This window comes from Enhydra lutris, unplaced genomic scaffold, assembly GCF_002288905.1.
Source record: "Enhydra lutris kenyoni isolate GAN:26980312 unplaced genomic scaffold, ASM228890v2 scaffoldscaffold39, whole genome shotgun sequence".
Taxonomy (NCBI): domain Eukaryota; kingdom Metazoa; phylum Chordata; class Mammalia; order Carnivora; family Mustelidae; genus Enhydra; species Enhydra lutris.
Genome location: NW_019154123.1, coordinates 25,773,005 through 25,790,785, shown reverse-complemented (window position 1 = coordinate 25,790,785; position 17,781 = coordinate 25,773,005). Strand labels below are relative to the sequence as shown.

General features: G+C 42.4%; 1 protein-coding gene across 1 annotated transcript; it reads left to right on the top strand.

Moving 5' to 3' along the window:
- The first annotated feature begins 5,259 nt into the window (after nucleotides 1–5,259).
- Nucleotides 5,260–17,439, top strand: LOC111155133 (ropporin-1). The gene is made up of 5 exons (XM_022515203.1): nucleotides 5,260–5,391; nucleotides 9,427–9,544; nucleotides 10,840–11,001; nucleotides 16,571–16,746; nucleotides 17,233–17,439. The coding sequence occupies exons 1-5, from the start codon at nucleotides 5,276–5,278 to the stop codon at nucleotides 17,297–17,299; spliced, it is 639 nt and encodes a 212-aa protein (XP_022370911.1). The 5' UTR covers nucleotides 5,260–5,275; the 3' UTR covers nucleotides 17,300–17,439.
- The last annotated feature ends 342 nt before the right edge of the window (nucleotides 17,440–17,781 follow it).

The window sequence follows — 17,781 nt, the reverse complement described above, 5'->3', positions numbered from 1 at the left end:
AATCTTAAAAAAAAAAGAATCAGATTTTGAATATTTTACATCAAAGGCCAAGAATAAATAACTATATAAATCAAGTCACAATTTCAAACAATGAGCAAGTGGTGATGATAATGATGAAGCACATATGTCTTCTTTGTTGGGAGAAAAATAGAAAAAATAAGAGCAAATTAAATGAAAGCACTACACATTTGAAATGTATGCACAAATGATTATCACTGGTAATAAACACATTACAATTAAGCGATATTAAGCAGACTCACGGAGATGGTTCTAACATGATGGATAAAGGGGGAAACCCTATACAAGCATCTCCTCTGGCAGGTGTTATGCATAAAACCTTAAGCACAAAAGCAATAATTACTGAAATCTGGAAGTTTACTGACTGAGCCCAACTGTTTCCGAATATAATTTCAACTGTTATAAATCAGTGAATCGTTGTAAAATGGTTGTAAATTTTGTATCACTATAAAAAGTTTACAACCATCCATCTCTCCTGGAGACACCTGTAATCCATTCTGCCGTGGCCACTTGTGGAAAGCTCAGGTGTAGAGATCTGTAAAAGGCAGAATGGGATGAAATGGCAAAATGTGTATTACACATAATATCTGATGATTCCCGAGTTTTCTAGGAAGACCTATGACGTAGTAGAACTCAAGATGAACCTTAGGGGTGTGTGGAGTTTGAATAGATGGGGAAAAAAAGAGAGCACTTCCAAGTAAACCAGCCAGAATTAGCAACATCCTGAGGGAACTAGAAATGCAAGACCGAGTTCTGTTAACAATGGATGAGCAACCTTCAGATACATAATCTGGAAGGATTGGAAGGATGCCAGAGTAGACTACACATTGGAAATTTGTGATGGTAAATACTAGCAGAAAATTTCTAATTTAAAATTGTGTGTAAAGTATAGAGAACCTTGAAAGTCAGGATGGATATGATTGCCATTTTGTGAACAGGGCTCTCAGATCTGTTAATGGCAGCATAGAAGACCGATCTGGACACACTCAGAATAGACCAGGGAATGACCTGAGACGGGGATACCAGTTAGGAGCCTGCACAGTAGGTGGTGAGGGGCTGGACCAGGAGAAAAGAAGTAGACAGAGGAAGGGATGAATGGAAGACACATTTCAGAGGATATATTTATCCATGGGATTTCATGAGATTCAACACATTGAAGAGAATGGATGGCCCAGGCTTTGAGGCCAAATGACTGAGAAAATAGTGGCGTGATTTTAAGACACAACGTTGGGAAAGGGACTTAGTTGGGAGGCGGAGAATAAATTTTGGTGGAGATGTATCCCGGAAGCAGTAAGAAGTGAACAACAAAAGCACAGGTGAAAGGTCAGGGATGGACAACAAGTATAATCACCACCATCTTGCGGTGGAGGAAGCCATGAGGGGATGTGAGCTCTCCAAAAAGAGTGACAGAAAGACATAAACTCAGAATGCTGAAGACTGAGCTTTGGGAAGATTGCAAACTCATGCTTAACACAAGAAAAGAGGAAAAAAGTTACGGTGACAGGAGGCATGCAAAGGAAAATAGAAAAACAAGAATGGTATCTGCCATCAAAGGAAGAGAAAGCCTCAAGAAGGAAGGGACAGTCATGTTTAATGGCATGCCTCCCGCATCAGACTGTGTGTGTTCAAATCCTGCCTCTGTCACTTATGGGCGTCATGTCATTTCAAAAGTTTTATTCTTTCTCTCAGTTTCATCATCTCTAAAATGGTGGTAAATCTACCTCTTAGGGATATTTTGAGAATTAAGAGAGAAAATGTATGCAGAATACTTAACATAGCATCTGGTACAGACCAGAAGTTAATAGATGTAACTGATGGTTTTAAGGGGAAAATGGTGGGGCAGGAGAGCAGAAAGAACTGCAAGAGGTTGAAGAAGGACTAATCATGGAGAAAAAGAGATTGTTTGGCCAAAAATGGAGAGAGATCACGGAATGTTCTTAGAAGAGGCACGGGGTAAAGGCTTTGCTTAAATTTGCTCTGTACTGACCAAGGGTTATTATTGTTATTGTCATCCTGGAAGCCTAGTGAATTAGGGTTGGGCCATCTTCTCACTTATATAAGGCCATTTTAATCTTTAGAATAGAAATAATTGTACAACTAAAAGTTCTAAATATATACAAATAGTCTAAAGTGCAACCTCTTTGAGGGAACAGTATGGCACTGCCTCAAAAAATCAAAAATAGAATTACCATCTGATCCAGCAATCCCACTTCTGGGTATATGTCCAAAAGAATTGAAAGCAGGTACTTGAAAAGATATTTGTATACCCAGTTCGTAGCAGCATTATTCACAGTAGCCAAGAGACAAAAACAAGAAACAAAAAACAAAAAACAAAAAAACAAAAAAACAAACACCAACAAAACAAAACAAAACAAAACAAAACCCAAACGCTCATCAACAGAGGACTGTGGTATATATAGCCAATGGAATATTATTCAGCTTTAAAAAGGGAAAATCAGACACACTCTTACAACATGGGTGAAACTTAAGGTCATTATATTAAGTGAAATAAGCCAGATACAAAAGAGGAAATACTGTATGACTCTACTTACATGAAATACCTAGAGTAGTTAAATTCATAAATACAGAAAGCAGAATGCCAGGAGCTCAGGGGAGTGGGGAAATGGAAACATATTGTTGAATGGGTACAGAGTTTCAGTTTGGAACCATGAAAAAGTCTAGAGATGGTTGGTGGTGATGGGGGCACAACAAGAAGAATGCATTTAATGCCTCTGAACCATATACTTAAAAGTGGTTACAGTGATAAATTTCGTATATTTAATGACAATTTTATATATATGTACGTACATATATATATATATATATATATATATATATATAAAATATACATATATATGTGTGTGTGTGTATATGTATATAAACATTTCCAGACAATAGGAGCAAAAAAAGATTGGTAAGTTACCAGAACAATACATTCTTAATGGTTATTTTTAAATTATGAAATACTTCATACATAGAAAATAAAATGCATGGGAGAACCTGGGTGGCTCTGTCAGTTAAGTGTCTGACTCTTGATTTTGGCTCAGGTTATGATCTCAAGGTCATGGGATCGAGCCCTGCATCAAGCTCTGTGCTTAGGACAGAGTCTTCTTGAGATTCTCTATCTTCCTCTCCCTCTGCCCCTCCCTCCACTTGCTCTCTAAATAAATAAATAGCATATACATGTAATCCTAAATGGTATTTTTTCCTTTCCATCTAGCATTGCTAGATTCACCCATGGTGGTGTCTGTGGCCTACTCAATGAGAACTCTGTTGTCTTCTCAATGAAGCTTTTATCATTACGTGCTGACCCTCCTTATTCCTAATAGTGCATTTTGCCTTGAAGTTTCTTTTCTGGTATTAACATGTCTTCATTGATTTTCTTTTGGTTTTATTTGCCTATTTATCCATATATCCTTTCACCTTCAGTCTTTCTGTGTCATTAGGTCTTTTCAGATGTGCCCATAGTTGGATTTTTTATAAATCTGGTCTGATAATTTTTGCATTTTGATGGCCACACTTGCTTTTTATTATGATTACTTGATATACACGGATTACTTTCTATCATGTTGTTCATCCACTTTTTCTATGTTCTCCCCACTCTTCTCTTGCCTTCGTGTGGGTTGATCAAGTTGTTTTGTTCTTGTTGTTAATTCTTTTTCTCCTTTCTTCTGGTTTGGTGGTTATATAATTTCTGTAGTAATTACTCTTGAAATTTACTATGCATACTTGACTTTTTACAAAGTCTGAAATCAATCAACATCTTTGAACTCTTCTTCCTTCAAACAAAAGAACATTCAGTAAATGAGAATGGAGTACCACCAGGCTGGGGCCACTTTACCACCAACCTGAGGCCACTTTAGTTTCTTTTCTTGGGATTTCCCAACAGGGTCAGTGGTATAAATCTAAAACTTAGACTTAGTTCATAACAAACAGACTTGTGGGAAACTATGTTGCCCCCAACAAGAAGCAGCAATGAAGACACATTTCTGGGTTGTTTCCCCCTGCCTGTAGGCACATATTTTTATTGCTTACATTGAGGGTGTGTTATCTTCTAGGGTCTCAGTCCAGCAGTTCATTTTTTCACTTTTGTGGGCCTACTACCTGGTCTGTTTTCAACTTGTCTGATCATTTGTAGGAAAGGTTCATCTTCCTGGCATCTACATTTGCCCCTTACTTTCTGCATTTGCTTACCAGTCTCCTTTCTGCTTTACTCGCTTTGTTTGGAACTTAAGGATTTCTCTCACTTTTTTTCAAGTTCAGCAAGACAATCTAATCTGAAAGGTGTGTTTGCTGGGTTTTGTCTAACATGTAGGTGTGAAGATGGGGGCTTTTTGGATTATCTAGTTTCTTTTTCTCTACAAACATCAGGCAAAATCTTTTAATTTGCTGTTTGCATATTATCTATGGATTTTTATGTTTTTTTTTTTTCAATTTGTCCTGGAACCTTTTGAATGAAATGTACAAGTTTCCTCTTTTACAATTAAAAAGATAAATACATGCAGGTGTAAGGAGAGTTATTCACCAAATGGCTGTTTAGTGATTATTTTTTATTTGGAAATAACCTAATATCAAATAATAAAGGATTCACAGAGTAAATTTTGCTACAATTTATTCTTCCATAACAGTTGTGTGTGTGAGAGAGAAATGGAAGATGTTCATAACCCCGTTTTTATTTATACAAACACATATATATTTACACTGAAAAATTTCTGGAAGGAGATATCCAATATTTGGGGGTGACATCACTAAGGGATATTTTTGTTTACCTCTTGCTGATGTCTACTTTTTTTTTTTTTTTTTAAGATTTATTTATTTGACAGAGATCACAAGTAGGCAGAGAGGCAGGCAGGGTGGGTGGGGGAAGCAGGCTCCCTGCTGAGCAGACACAGCCCGATGCAGGGCTGATCCCAGGACTCTGGGATCATGACCTGAGCTGAAGGCAAAGGCTTTAACCCACTGAGCCACCCAGGCGTCCCTGATGTCTACTTTTTAAATGAAGAAGTATTGTGTGGTTTTTATGTAAAGGGCATAATTATTTACAAGAACGAAAAGCAACGATTAGTAACCCATTCGCTAACTTCAGAGTTGTGTAACAACAGAATGCATACACCTTATGAGGGACTGAACTCTCCCCAGTATGGAGAGTATCAAACAGAGGCAGGGTGGTATCCTGCCCAGGATCCCGCTCATTTTATGATTCAAAGATTCCCAATTTATTTATTTATCTTTCCCCTGCCATCAGGTCGACCAAGCAATGCCTCAGACAGATAAGCAAATATGCATCCCCCCGGAGCTGCCGGAATTGCTGAAGCAATTCACCAAAGCCGCCATTCGGACCCAGCCGCAGGATCTCATCCAGTGGGCTGCAGAGTACGTACTCGTTCTCACCTCAGCCTGGGTGCACCTTGCGGGTGGAGGCGGGGCGTGGAGGAGGGGAGGTCCTCGGGAAAACTGAGGAGGTTGTCATGGCTGCAGCATGGGAGTCGGGACCGATTAGCATCATCTTATGATGTTCAGCTCTCGAATTGCTCTGGTGCTTTAAAATCCACCCATAAATACATCACGCTGGGTGAGGGTGGGTCGCCATCCCCTAAGCGACCCAGACTGAGCAATAGGACCCCAGAGCAATCGGCCGAGGTTCCTGAGGCGATCAGCAGGAGTTAGAGTCCCACAACCCGGCCGCACACGCACCTGGTGCGGTCCCTGCGCCCCCCTCCCCCGTCCCAGGGGAAACAGGAGCGGGGGGTGGGGGGCCGAGGGTAGGAAGGGGAGGTAGGGTGGGGAGGGGAGGGGGGGGTGGGCTCTTGCAGCCCCGCCCGCCTTCCCTGGTCCGAAGTAGGGCCGGGTCTCGCGTCTCACCACTAGAGAGCAGCAGCGCGCCTCGGGGAGCCGGGCGCTGAGGCCGCCGGCTGGGCGGTGCGCGCTTGGTCCCGGCTGGTTCACCTCTGCGCTTGCGCCTTGTTGAGGACCACCCCCCACCCACCCACCCACCCCACTTCTTCCACTGCGGATCAAGCTCATTCTTGCCTCAACCAGAGACATTCTGTGGCTTGTCTTTGGGCAAATTCTATTTCGTGTTTGTTTGAACTCGTCTGTTCCTTCAACATGCACATGTCCACACAGTGCACATTGCACTCTGGAGAGAGAAGGCAGCCCTGTGTGCCGAGGGCAGGAAAAGCGGGCCAGGCTGGAAACACTGCGCCTCAAACTCAGGTGCCCCCTTTCAGGGGCGACCTCCAGAGGCTGTTCCGTGGAAAGAGCTTGCACAGCGAGAGCTAGCTGTTGGCCTGGATTGAAACAGCTTTGCACGGAAAGCCTCTCATTTATGAAATGGCTTCTTAGGGACACATGCCCGCTTGACACTGGGGATCCGGGACTTGAGGCAGGGGTCGAGAACTAACCATACCTCCTGGATCATTTTCAGGCTCGTTTTACTGCTTAATGATGACCTCCTTAGTAGCGTTTCAGCGGGAGAAGGGGAGTCAGAGATGCCTAGCTGGTGGGGTGAGGGGGGGGCCGGAAGAAGGGAGAATGTCCTCAGCATGAGGTGTATTGAGCAGGTGGGAGGAAGGTGTGGACACCTTGAGAAAGCACACAACGTTATCCAAGATCAGCCTCACAGTCACAGCCAATGCACTCCTGGTACTGGGTTGAGTCAGGATGAAGCTTTTACAGATGGAGGTAAAATAAGCCAGTGGTGCTCGTAAATAAGGGACATAATGGGGTTGCTTTGCTAGTAATGAACACTGTTTAGTTTTCCATTCTAAATTTTATATATTATCTCCAGGATTGTGTTTTGGCATCAGAAGACTAGTTTCTTTTGGCATACTCAGACAGACTTTGTTTTATACCACACAATAGTTTAAACCCCCATTTTATTATGCTGCTGCTTTATAACAAGGAAAATGACATTTCTTGCCATTGTCCCTGACATTTATGGGAGAAAACATTCCACTGTTGTAGCCTGCTTGCTCCCTTTTTGTATCATGTGCTATAAATTTTTTAGATATCCACGAAGAATCAGTTTGTAGTTTAGCTACAATGAGAAAGGAAAGCATGACCTCAGAGCACTCTCCATCTATTAATACATGAAAAGCATTTATCAGATGGTTTTATGAGACTCACAAGCCCGTAGCACTTTGTAGAAACTCCACGAAGTATTCCCAAGACAAAATATGTGCTTAATTCATCACAAGCAAGAATTTCCCTGCATATGTGCTGTCTGAGAAGAAAACACCTCCCAGACATCTGCAGGATATAAACCTGTCTTGTGGTATGTGTGACCACATGGATTTGTAATGTATGTGAACAACCGTGGAATTGTTCATTGCAAATGAAGCTAAATAACCCACAGAGTACTAAATTCCTGACTTCAGCCTCATTTCCACATTCTCTCACTAACTTGGTTAAAAAGTCCAAAGACATTGCTGCTGAGTATCACTCTCTATTTGGGCAGTCACTTCTGCCACATGATGTGCTGTGTTTCTATCTCTCCTGTTTATGCTGCCCAAGTTATTAGAGCCCACTCTTGTTGTCACCCTGAACCCACACGTATCTCAACACTGATCTGTCTGTGGAAGTTGCTCGTGCACATGGTAAACATCCAGACAGTATTTCTTCTGCCCTCCCTGCTGCTGACCTCCAAGGCAGTACCTGGAAGGTCTTATTTTGGTCCTTGTAGATCTACATTGCTCTGGAACCTAGAGATAGGTAGTGGTGCATCCCTATCATTGTATGGCTTGACCTTAGTATGGGCTTCTACAAAATTCCCTCTGTTATTCTTTTTATACTACTGGATCTGGAGAAAAATAATGAGACTATTTATTCATGAAAACTAAAGCAGAGAGGGGCAGAGGTGCATGATCCTGGGATTCTTAATAACAAGGCTTTTGATGGAGACAGACGCTTCTAGATAGCATCGGTGACCCATGTGTCAACTCCTATGTCCATTCCCTGCTACAGGCAGCCCTTTTTATCTTTTTTAAAAAAGATTTATTTGAGAGAGATAGAACAAGGGAAAGGACAGAGGGAGAGGATATTCGAGCAGACTCCTGCCAACTGAGGAGCCCAACATGGGGCTCCATCCTAAGAGTCATGAGATTAGGACCTGAGCTAAATCCAAGAGAGTCAGATGCTTAACCAACAGAGCCCCAGGCGCCCCAGCTCTTTTGTCTAATATCAATCCTGAAACCGGACTCAGTATTTTTTCCATGTTGCACCCAGAGTCCACTCCACAAAATGTCAGTGAGTGGGCAGATTTTATTAAAATTTTTGAGGAAAGATAGAGAAGAGTTTTACTTCACACACCCCCACATAAGATCGTCTCACCCCTTCCGTGGCCTGTCTTCTCACCTGAGCCTCCCTCAGAGTGCCCTGCCAACCTTCTTTCTCTCTCCCCTTAAAGCCCCTTAAAGCCTTACGATCTCCAGCTGGAAACGTTTCTTTGCTCATCCCAAGAGCACCTCCTTCTCCTCCCCTTTCTTGTACAAGTCACTCTAGTGCTTTTCCAACTTTTTTCCAAGATTGCCTATTACATATTACCAGGATTACACATTACCCACTACCTAGATTACCCACTACCGAGACTACCTATTACATATTATATATTACATATTACTCACTACCTAATAATCAACTTTAAGTATGTCAATAGCCATGTTACTGGAAATAAAGATTTTATGATTAAAAAACAGTTCCTCTAGATACCAGGAATCTTCTTCCCTAAAAGAGAGTGGGGATTTAAAATAACAATGATCTTTTTCTCCCTCCTATTATATATATACTATATCATATATAATGTATATAATATATAATCTATGTATATGTGTATGTACATGTACATATGTATGTACATATTATATATTATATAATATATGTGTTCTAGAAAATAGAGGAGAAACACAAATTACTGTTATATGATGTATTACATATGTATTATGTGTATATATGTCATATATAATATATTTTTTTCTATATAATGTATAATACATATATATTCTGTATCTCCTATTATATATATGTATATGTGTGTATGTAATGTGTGGTTGCACACATACGCATGTGTATATTAAACACTTAGGAGGGATGACTGGGAAAGAAAATCCCAGACACTATATGCTTCAGGGAATTCCATACCAAAATTTTTATTGATTATTTGTCATCCTTAGACACAAACAAATCTTTTTACTCACTAAGTGTTCTTTATACCTGGAATGGCAGGTAACACATTCGGGTTTTTCCTGTACATAAACGATCTAAACAAAGTGTCTGGCATATAGGAGTCCCTAACAAATGTTCTTTCCTCCATCCCCTGCCCTCAAGAAAAAGGAGAGGGGGTTCTCCAAGCAGCCAGAGGCCACTGGAATGTAGGATTTTCTCCCCACCCCCTAACTTTTTTTCTTGTAGTTATTTCGGGGCTATGTCCCGTGGAGAGATTCCTCCAGTGAGAGAGCGGTCTGAGCGAGTGGCTTTGTCTAACTGGGCAGAGCTTACACCTGAGCTGTTAAAGATCCTGCATTCTCGGGTAAGGGCTGTACCAGAGCATCAAGGGGGAAGATGGGGTAATACCAAGGCCAGGTGGGCACAGACAAAAGCCCACCATCCCCTGGCAGCCAGCTGGCCAATCAATATCATAAATCCACTAAACCATTCATTGAAAGCAAATCTTCTCTTAGGGATAGGAATGATATTGAAATAGGCTACAAGCTGAGTTATTAGTGGGGTCATCCCAGATTTCCCTGAAGCTGGCAGAATGTCCAGGGAATCAACTCAATAATAGTCCTTCTCTCCAGAAAAGCGCAGGTCCACAGTCCCTTGACTGTGACACTCTTATTGATCAAGAACATAATATGATGGCAATCAGTTTGGAGAGGGGCATAATTTAGTTTCCCAGCTATCCCAGATGCAGACATAGCCTAGCTTTTAGGGAAAATCCTTGCTCTCTTCAAAGCCATATCATGCTGGGAGCTTTCCAGTGAATGGATGAGGAAGGTCTGACTTCAGAGAGTTGTAGTTTGGCCAGTTCCCAGGATATGGTTTAGCACCACTATACTCTGCTTTAAAATCCGGGACAGAGAGGTTTGGGGTGTTTGAGGACTGACAGCCAACTACCTTGCTCCAAGAGGCTTAGCATTTCACTAGAATCAGAGGGCCGGGGAAGGTGTATGCTTCACTAGGGCATCTGTAGCCTTATCACACTGTTGGCCAACGACTGGCCATTTGTTCCCTTTCTCCTCTTAACCACCAAGCACCTTATGCAACAGACATGGCAGAGATCAGAGATCTGACATACCTGGGACCAAGCAATATTAGGCATCCAGACCACAGACCCCTTATTAGTCTTGGAAAAGCATGAGGGTTACATGTGAAGTCTAGTGCAAAGAACTCCACAGAACCTAGAAGCAAGAGACTTAACATCTAATTCTAATTTCATTACTGATTACTGGTCTCAGACAAGTCCTCAGCTCCTGGGTTTCATTTGCAGGCTGCCCTATCTCCCTTATAGGCACAACCTAGGGATAAAACAGCAGACAATAAAAGTATCAGAAAAAAATTAAAATGTAAAATAAAGATATTATTTCCCTATAATCTTGACATTGAGAGTTAAAATGATTGCATCATACTTCAGCACGCTTAACACTACACTGAATATTTCTCTACCCTTACAAAGAGGATGGCCAGAGTCCTGCCCTGATCCCACACCCCGCCATCAAACCCCTTGCTGGGTGCTGGGAAAATGTGGGCCTTGCTGGGCAGTGTCTCTTGGGGCATTCTCTCATCCTGTCCCTCCCTGTCCGTCGTCTGTCCCCTGACCTGCAGGTTGCTGGAAGACTGATTATCCACGCAGATGAGCTGGCCCAGATGTGGAAGGTGCTGAGTCTCCCAACAGACCTGTTTAATAGTGTGATGAATGTGGGCCGTTTCACGGAGGAGATCGAGTGGCTGAAGTTTTTAGCTCTTGCTTGCAGTTCTCTTGGAGTCGTAAGTGAGCTTTACTGCTTTCTGTTCCTTACCGGAAAAGCTCTGTCTGGGCCTGGAAGAGTAGTACCTCTGCACACACAGTCCGTCTTCTGGGCCGAGGACAAGCGTACCTGTCTTGTCTACTTCCCTTCCTCTCTGAATTAGGTCATTCCTCTGCTCCTCAGCCAGAAGCAGGGGGGAGGGGGGGGGGGGAAACCTGTCATCAGACCCTGGGGAGAGTTTACTAGAATGTGGTTTCTGGATTATTTATGAATTTCAATCATTGCCTTCAGATTTATTTCCGTCACCGCTCCACTCATATTCCTAAAGATAACCAATAGCCAGCTGTAAGAGATTCGCTTCTACTTGGGTTCCAGACACCTAGAAGATACACCAACGGGGCCTTTGAAAAAGAGATGCAGGCTTTCAGAAAACTACTATTTGATAAGCATAATTGGATACAAAAATCAGAGCTGAGAGATCAGGAAAGGAGAAATGAGGCTATTTCCAGACTTACCGTTACAACATCATCACGGATGTAGGATGCTCATACAAATTCATGCTTTTTCTAAGTTTGACTTGATTTACAATTGGAAAAGGAATGTTTCTGTTTTAAAGAAAAAGATATTGCACCCAGTTCATACATTTATTTAAAAGCTTTGGGTGTCATCTTATATATGGACTCACTCTTATTAAACACCTTTATAATAGCTTAAATGAAAATGAATCAGAAACATGGGTTTTTTAAAAAAATCCTGGAATATGTGCAAGTTTGAAAGTTAATGAGAAAATTATTGACTCTGCCAAAAGCAAATGGTACATAAAGGTAGTCTGAATCAGTCAACAACTCTAACTACCATCTCTTTCTTTCATCTTGAATACACATGGGATGCATATCTGACATTTTTGTTTGACAAAAATTATGAGAAATATTAGCAAGTTCAACTTTTCCTATAGGCTTCCCCTGCAACTTTCATTATAATTGTTTCTTTAGAGACAAGGAGAGGTGAATCCATTCATAGTTTTTTTAATCTTCATTGTCCTGTATAGTAATACAATATAATGAATAAATTGCTTTCCTCCAAAGAGGAGAGGAAAAATGCAGCCAGTGCAGAAGTTTTGCCTATCAGCACTATCACACTTCTGTGAAAAAAGCCCCAAAGGTTGGGGGGAAATCCAGGAGGACAAATTAAAAATAGACACATTTTATTAAATTCCCATAGGGTCACAAATTTACTCACACTACATGCAGAGATATCTGGGGTAGGGAGGAGGGAACATACTTTATTTTATCTGTAGTTAATTCTGAGCTTCCTGATCTACCCCACCCACAGAGGGTTGAGTAGGAAAGTAAGTAGATTCAATTCAATCCAGGAATTTTAGTCCGATGCAGTGCCAGAAACAGCTTTGACGTAAATGCCCAGTCTCTCAGATTTTTCCATACCACTCCACTCTTCAAGATGGCAGCAGAGTGTGTAATAGGGAAATGGTGACTCCAGGACCACACAACCACCAAGCAAAGGATTTCCTACATGTCTTGGTCCTTGGAAATCCATGGGAATAAATACTGTCTGTGTGGTCTCAGGGGCTTGCTGCCTAAGTCCTAGGTCTCTTCTCTCTCACAGCGCAGTGCTCTCTCCCAACCCCCCATCCCTGGCTCATCATCATTCTGGTGGCTTCTGAGGGCTTCTCTGAACCCTTTCAGGTTGCCTTCATCGGCTCCCTGGCTCCGGTGGTCTACTTCACAGACCCTCACCACCTTGTGAGATGTATGAGTCCTCTCCCTCCACATGCCTTGCCGTAACGAAAAGTGACTACAGAATATTAAATTCCACTCCTCCCTCTGCTGAGTTCACAGTGCAGCTGCTAGGTTTACTTTGGTATGTCTGCCTCCCACACTGGGGATGGGGAAACCATGAGGTGAATTGTATCTTTTACCTCCCTTCCAAAACAGGGAGAATGGATTAGATGTTCCAAAAGTTCCTTCATCTCTGACAGACTATGATTCTAGTCTGCCTTCTCTATTTTTACTGAGACACCCTCAGGTCTGACTTTGGATAACAGTGAGGTCATCAGGTATCTAACTGTGCCCGTCATCACCCCAACATCACAGAACACCTCAAGGTGAAGTCAGCCTGAAGGGCTAGTCTGTAAATAAAGGGTGCCTCGTGAATCCAGGAACCAGGCCCATTATACCCATCTGTTTCATATTGGACTATTGCTGGGAACTTAAATGTCAGGTGTGAGGATGTCAATATCTGGTAGAGGCTTTGCAGTCTAGTTAAACCATATATCCTTAGGGTGCCTGGGTGGCTCAGTCAGTTAAGCATCTGCCTTTGGCTTGGATGGTGATCTCAGGGTCCTGGGATGGAGCCCTGCTCTGGGCTCTCTGCTCAGCATGGAGTCTGCTTCTCCCTCTCCCTCTGCCCCTCCCCCTGCTCATGCTCTCTTTCTCTCTCTCTCAAATAAATGAATAAAATCTCTCTATATATACATATACCCTTAGAGGCAAGCGCAGGAATTTCTCCTTCCTTTGCCAATTCACCAGTCAGACATGATCTCGGTGCCACTTAGAAAAACCAGTTCCTTCCTTTCGTCTAATGACAGGGACTTTCTTGAGCTCTCCCAATCTACACCCAGGATTCAAAAGACTGTGGCATGCAGACCTATATTTCTCTTCCCTCTCAGCACTCCTTCCTCTAGACTAGCCTCTATTCCCTCCTGTTCCACGGGGACTGATTGTAGAAAAGGAAGACTGTGTTCATAGGAAGGAAGGACATGTTTTGTTAGCAAATAATTCACTTTCTGAGCCTTTCACCTCTGGGTTTGTGACTCTCAGAAGATGCTTTAAGGCTCCCTTTATCAAGCAGATCCCCATCTGATCAAAAAATCTTGTGCAACAAAATGCAGGTCCTTGTTACTTTAGATTTATTTAAGTTCTAGTCCAGAGAATTCTTTATCCATTCATCCATGTATGAAATATTTTAAAATGTTAAGAGGACAATAAAACTTAAAGGTTTGTGTTTGATTAACAAAAGATACTGTTTGGGGTAGAAAGCACCTGTATTAGCTTGTAGGGCTGATGGAACAAAGTACCCCAGACTGGGTGGCTTAAACGCTAGAAATTTATTTTCTCACAGTCCTAGAGGCTGGAAGTCTGAGATTAAGGTGTCTGAGGCCATTGTCCTTGGCTTGTAAATGGCCATTGTCTCCCTGTTTCTCTCTTTCTCTCTTTTTCTTTCTTTCTTTTCTTGATTTATTTATTTGAGAGAGAGAATGAGTGAGTGGAGAGAGGGAGAGGGGAAGAGAAAAACTTCAGTAGACTCCTTGCTGAGCTCTGAGCCTGATGTGTGGGGGGTTAAGATTAAGACCCTGAGATCATGACCTGAGCAGAAACCAAGAGTCAGACACTTAACGGGCTGAGCCACCCAGGCGCCCTTACCTGCTGCTTCATAGAGCTGTCCCTCTGGGTATGTATGTATCTGGCATGTCTATGTCCTAATCTCCTCTTATGAGGATAGCAATCTTATTTTAAGGCCCACTCCACAGACTTGATTTTAACTTAATTACCTCTAAAATGGCCCTTTCTCCAAATAGAATCACGTTCTGAGGTCCGGGGTTAGGGCTTCAGCATATGAATTTGGGGTGAACACAATTCAGTCCTTAACAGCACCCCAATATGGATGAGCCTGCAGGAAGAGGACAGCAGAACAAAGGCAGGAGGGGATTTTTTTTAAGAAAGGGAAGCAGAGAGGATGAGCTATGAGTGGAGGTGATGGAGTTCATTGCACATAAGCTTGCAAATTTACCCAAACCCCCCGTCATGCTGACCTCGCATCCCGCACATGCCCCACCATCTCACTGACAGCCTCTTCCCCAGCCTCTGGTCTGCCTGCCACTCACCCTCCTTCCTGGAAGCGTGTGGCACACTGCCACAGATGGCACTTCACAGCAGTTTCCAGGGCAGGGCTCCCAAGGGCAGGGGAGGGTCAATGAAAGGGGCCTGCTGCAAACCCCAAATCTCTTTGACATCATGCATTTTACTATTTTAAAATTCGTGTACCCTGATGATTACAGTTCATAAGGTAGCAATGTTTATCAACATAAAGAAACAAAATGTAAATATTAAATCAATTAAAGTTAATAATTAATGCAAACAATGTTTAAATCACTTGTCATCAGGTAAAACTGTCTTTCTAGGAAGATGGCCAAGTTGATTCAGCGCCCTCATACACTTCCTGATACCTCCCCGCTTACACCCCTGGGTAACACACACAAGTTAAAGAGGCATCCTGTAGACATCTGCTATATTCAGAGGGAGGAAGGGAACGGAGGAGCCCGCAGCAGCTGCAGAGGAAGGGCAATGCCAGCCAGCCTTCTGGGGAGATAACAGCAGATGCCTTTTCCTTCTCCCAGGCACACCCAGTTCACCACTCGGGACTCACTGTTCACTGGTCCCTGGAAGGTGTTTAAGGACAATCTACACATCATCTGTTTTGGTGAACTGCCCTGGTAGACGCGCTGACCTATGTTTGCTAATTCAGAACTAAACAATCCTTTCTTCAAATCATTTCTTTCCTTTACCCCTGTAATTTCCCAACTCATTCACTTGAGAAATTTATGTAAAGAATAGGTTTATGGAAAGACACAGGTGAGTAAAAGCTAATTCTGAACATGACCTTTTGATGTTGGAAGTTTCATTGGTTTGCTCCTATGCTGTAAACCTTTGGGCATCCATCATCTCTTAGTTCTTCCCCGGCAACAACGAGGTGAATGTCATGTCATATAAAATACAAGGTGTAAAACAAAAAACAACCAAGGTGTTCTGATTAGATGGATCTACATGTTTTAGAAGAACTGGTTTTGATGTTCAGTGTCACTTTTCCTGTATCTGGGACTCCTGTCTTCCCAGGGACTGACCCTTCTCCTCCTCCCTTCCCCCCCACTGTGGCATTGCTCCAAGTCCCACAGGAGCATATGAGCTAGACTAATTACCTCAACTCTTCAGACGTAAGATTGGAGAGCAATAAGAATAAGAAATAATTTTAATTTTTTAGAATGTAAAATCAAATTCTCCTTTAGGGAGGTTATTTTGATGAAAATAATAAATATCTTAAAATATTCAGTTCATAAACTTAATTCCTTGAGAGTATTCCTCCAACAAAGAAAGGAAAGGAAAAAAAGAAAGAAACCCAGTACATCAATGTTTTTTAGATGGAATTCAATGATGTTTGGGTGTAAAAAGTTCAAGCTTTCCGGAATATTACATTATTCTCGCTTCATTTTATGAGAGCAATATTTTTATTTGTTTTCTTTTATCTAAACTGATCTTGCGGGGCGGGGGGGAATGCCTGGGTGGCTCAGTCTGTTAAGCCTCTGCCTTCCATTCAGGTCATGATTGAATGAGCCCCACCTGTGCTCCCTGCTCAGAGGGGAGTCCTTTTCTCCCTCTCCCTCTACCACCCCTCCCTACCACTCCTGCGTGTGGGTGCACACACACTCTTTCTTCCTCTCAGTTAAATAAATAAAACCTTTAAACTGATCTTAGTTTGAAATAATGACTTTCTCATTTTATCTTATGCCTTTATAGACCATTGCCAAAACTCTCAAGATAGTGTGCGAGGTGCTATCATCTGACCATGACAGTGGACCTCCCCGGATCCCATTTAGCACCTTCCAGTTTCTCTACACATATATTGCTGAGGTGGACGGGGAGATCTCTGCCTCACATGTCAGCCGAATGCTGAACTACATTGAACAGGAAGTGTAAGTAAACTTTTACCCATCAGAGGGGAAAGAATATGGGGAAAACAAACCTAGCAGGCCATGATATAGCAAGGTTGCTATATTATACTGCTCTGGGCACAGAGAAATGTGATGAAGAAAAAGAACTCAGGACCCAAAAGAGAAAGGGAAAGGCCAGGGAAGAACGGTGTAGGACAGTGATTCCGGTGATGAGTTGGAAATGCTAGTTCTCAGGCTGCCACCTGAAAATACCCAGTCACAAACTCAGGGGCAGGACCCAGATGTCTGCATCTTAGCAGGCCCTTCAGGTGACTGACTCACGCTCAGGTTTTAGGTAGTAAGGTAAGATTGGGGGAGGAGGAGCAGGCTGCCAAGGTCAAAGAAAAAGACAGGCATTGAGGGCAGGATCCACAAAGAATTCATTTGGAAGGAGAGAGTTAATATACTGTCTTTCTTAAAACTGATTGTTCAATGAACTAACCCCAGATATATATTTTTCCCAAACAGAATTGGTCCTGATGGTTTAATCAAAGTCAATGACTTTACCCAAAACCCCAGGGTTCGGCTGGAGTAAAAGCACGGTTTTGGCCATTTTAAAGGAAGATAACAGAGTTGATTGTGCTTCAGAACGACTGAACCCCACGCACCACCGAATGTCAATTTTCTTGTACAACTGGTCCACACCAATAAACAATTAAGCAAACCTATGAACTCAAGAAATGTGTGGAATTAAGATGTAAAATTGTTGGAACAAAACACTTACATGAACAGAAGATGCGTATCCTTCCCACATGGACACTGAGAATGGCTAACCAAGCAGGGTAGAAAATGTGTCTCAAGTCAAAGCCAGGCTGTCAAGATTTTCACAGGTAGCATGTTAACCAGACACAGTTTGGATGTTTTGTGATTATGAAGGATCTTCTACGTAGTCAATCCACATTTTCACCAGTTTGGCTCTCCATTTGTTGGGATGGTGCTAGTCACTCACACACTCGCTAATATTTGTCAAGGTTCGCTAAGTGCAAGGAATAGGATGCCAGATAAATACAGGACACC

Coding starts and splice junctions, on each gene's coding strand:
- LOC111155133 (XM_022515203.1), top strand. CDS start 5,276: ATGCCTCAGACAGATAAGCAAATATGCATCCCCCCGGAGCTGCCGGAA. Junction 9,545..10,839: donor TAAAGATCCTGCATTCTCGG/GTAAGGGCTGTA, acceptor CCTGACCTGCAG/GTTGCTGGAAGACTGATTAT. Junction 11,002..16,570: donor CTTGCAGTTCTCTTGGAGTC/GTAAGTGAGCTT, acceptor ATGCCTTTATAG/ACCATTGCCAAAACTCTCAA.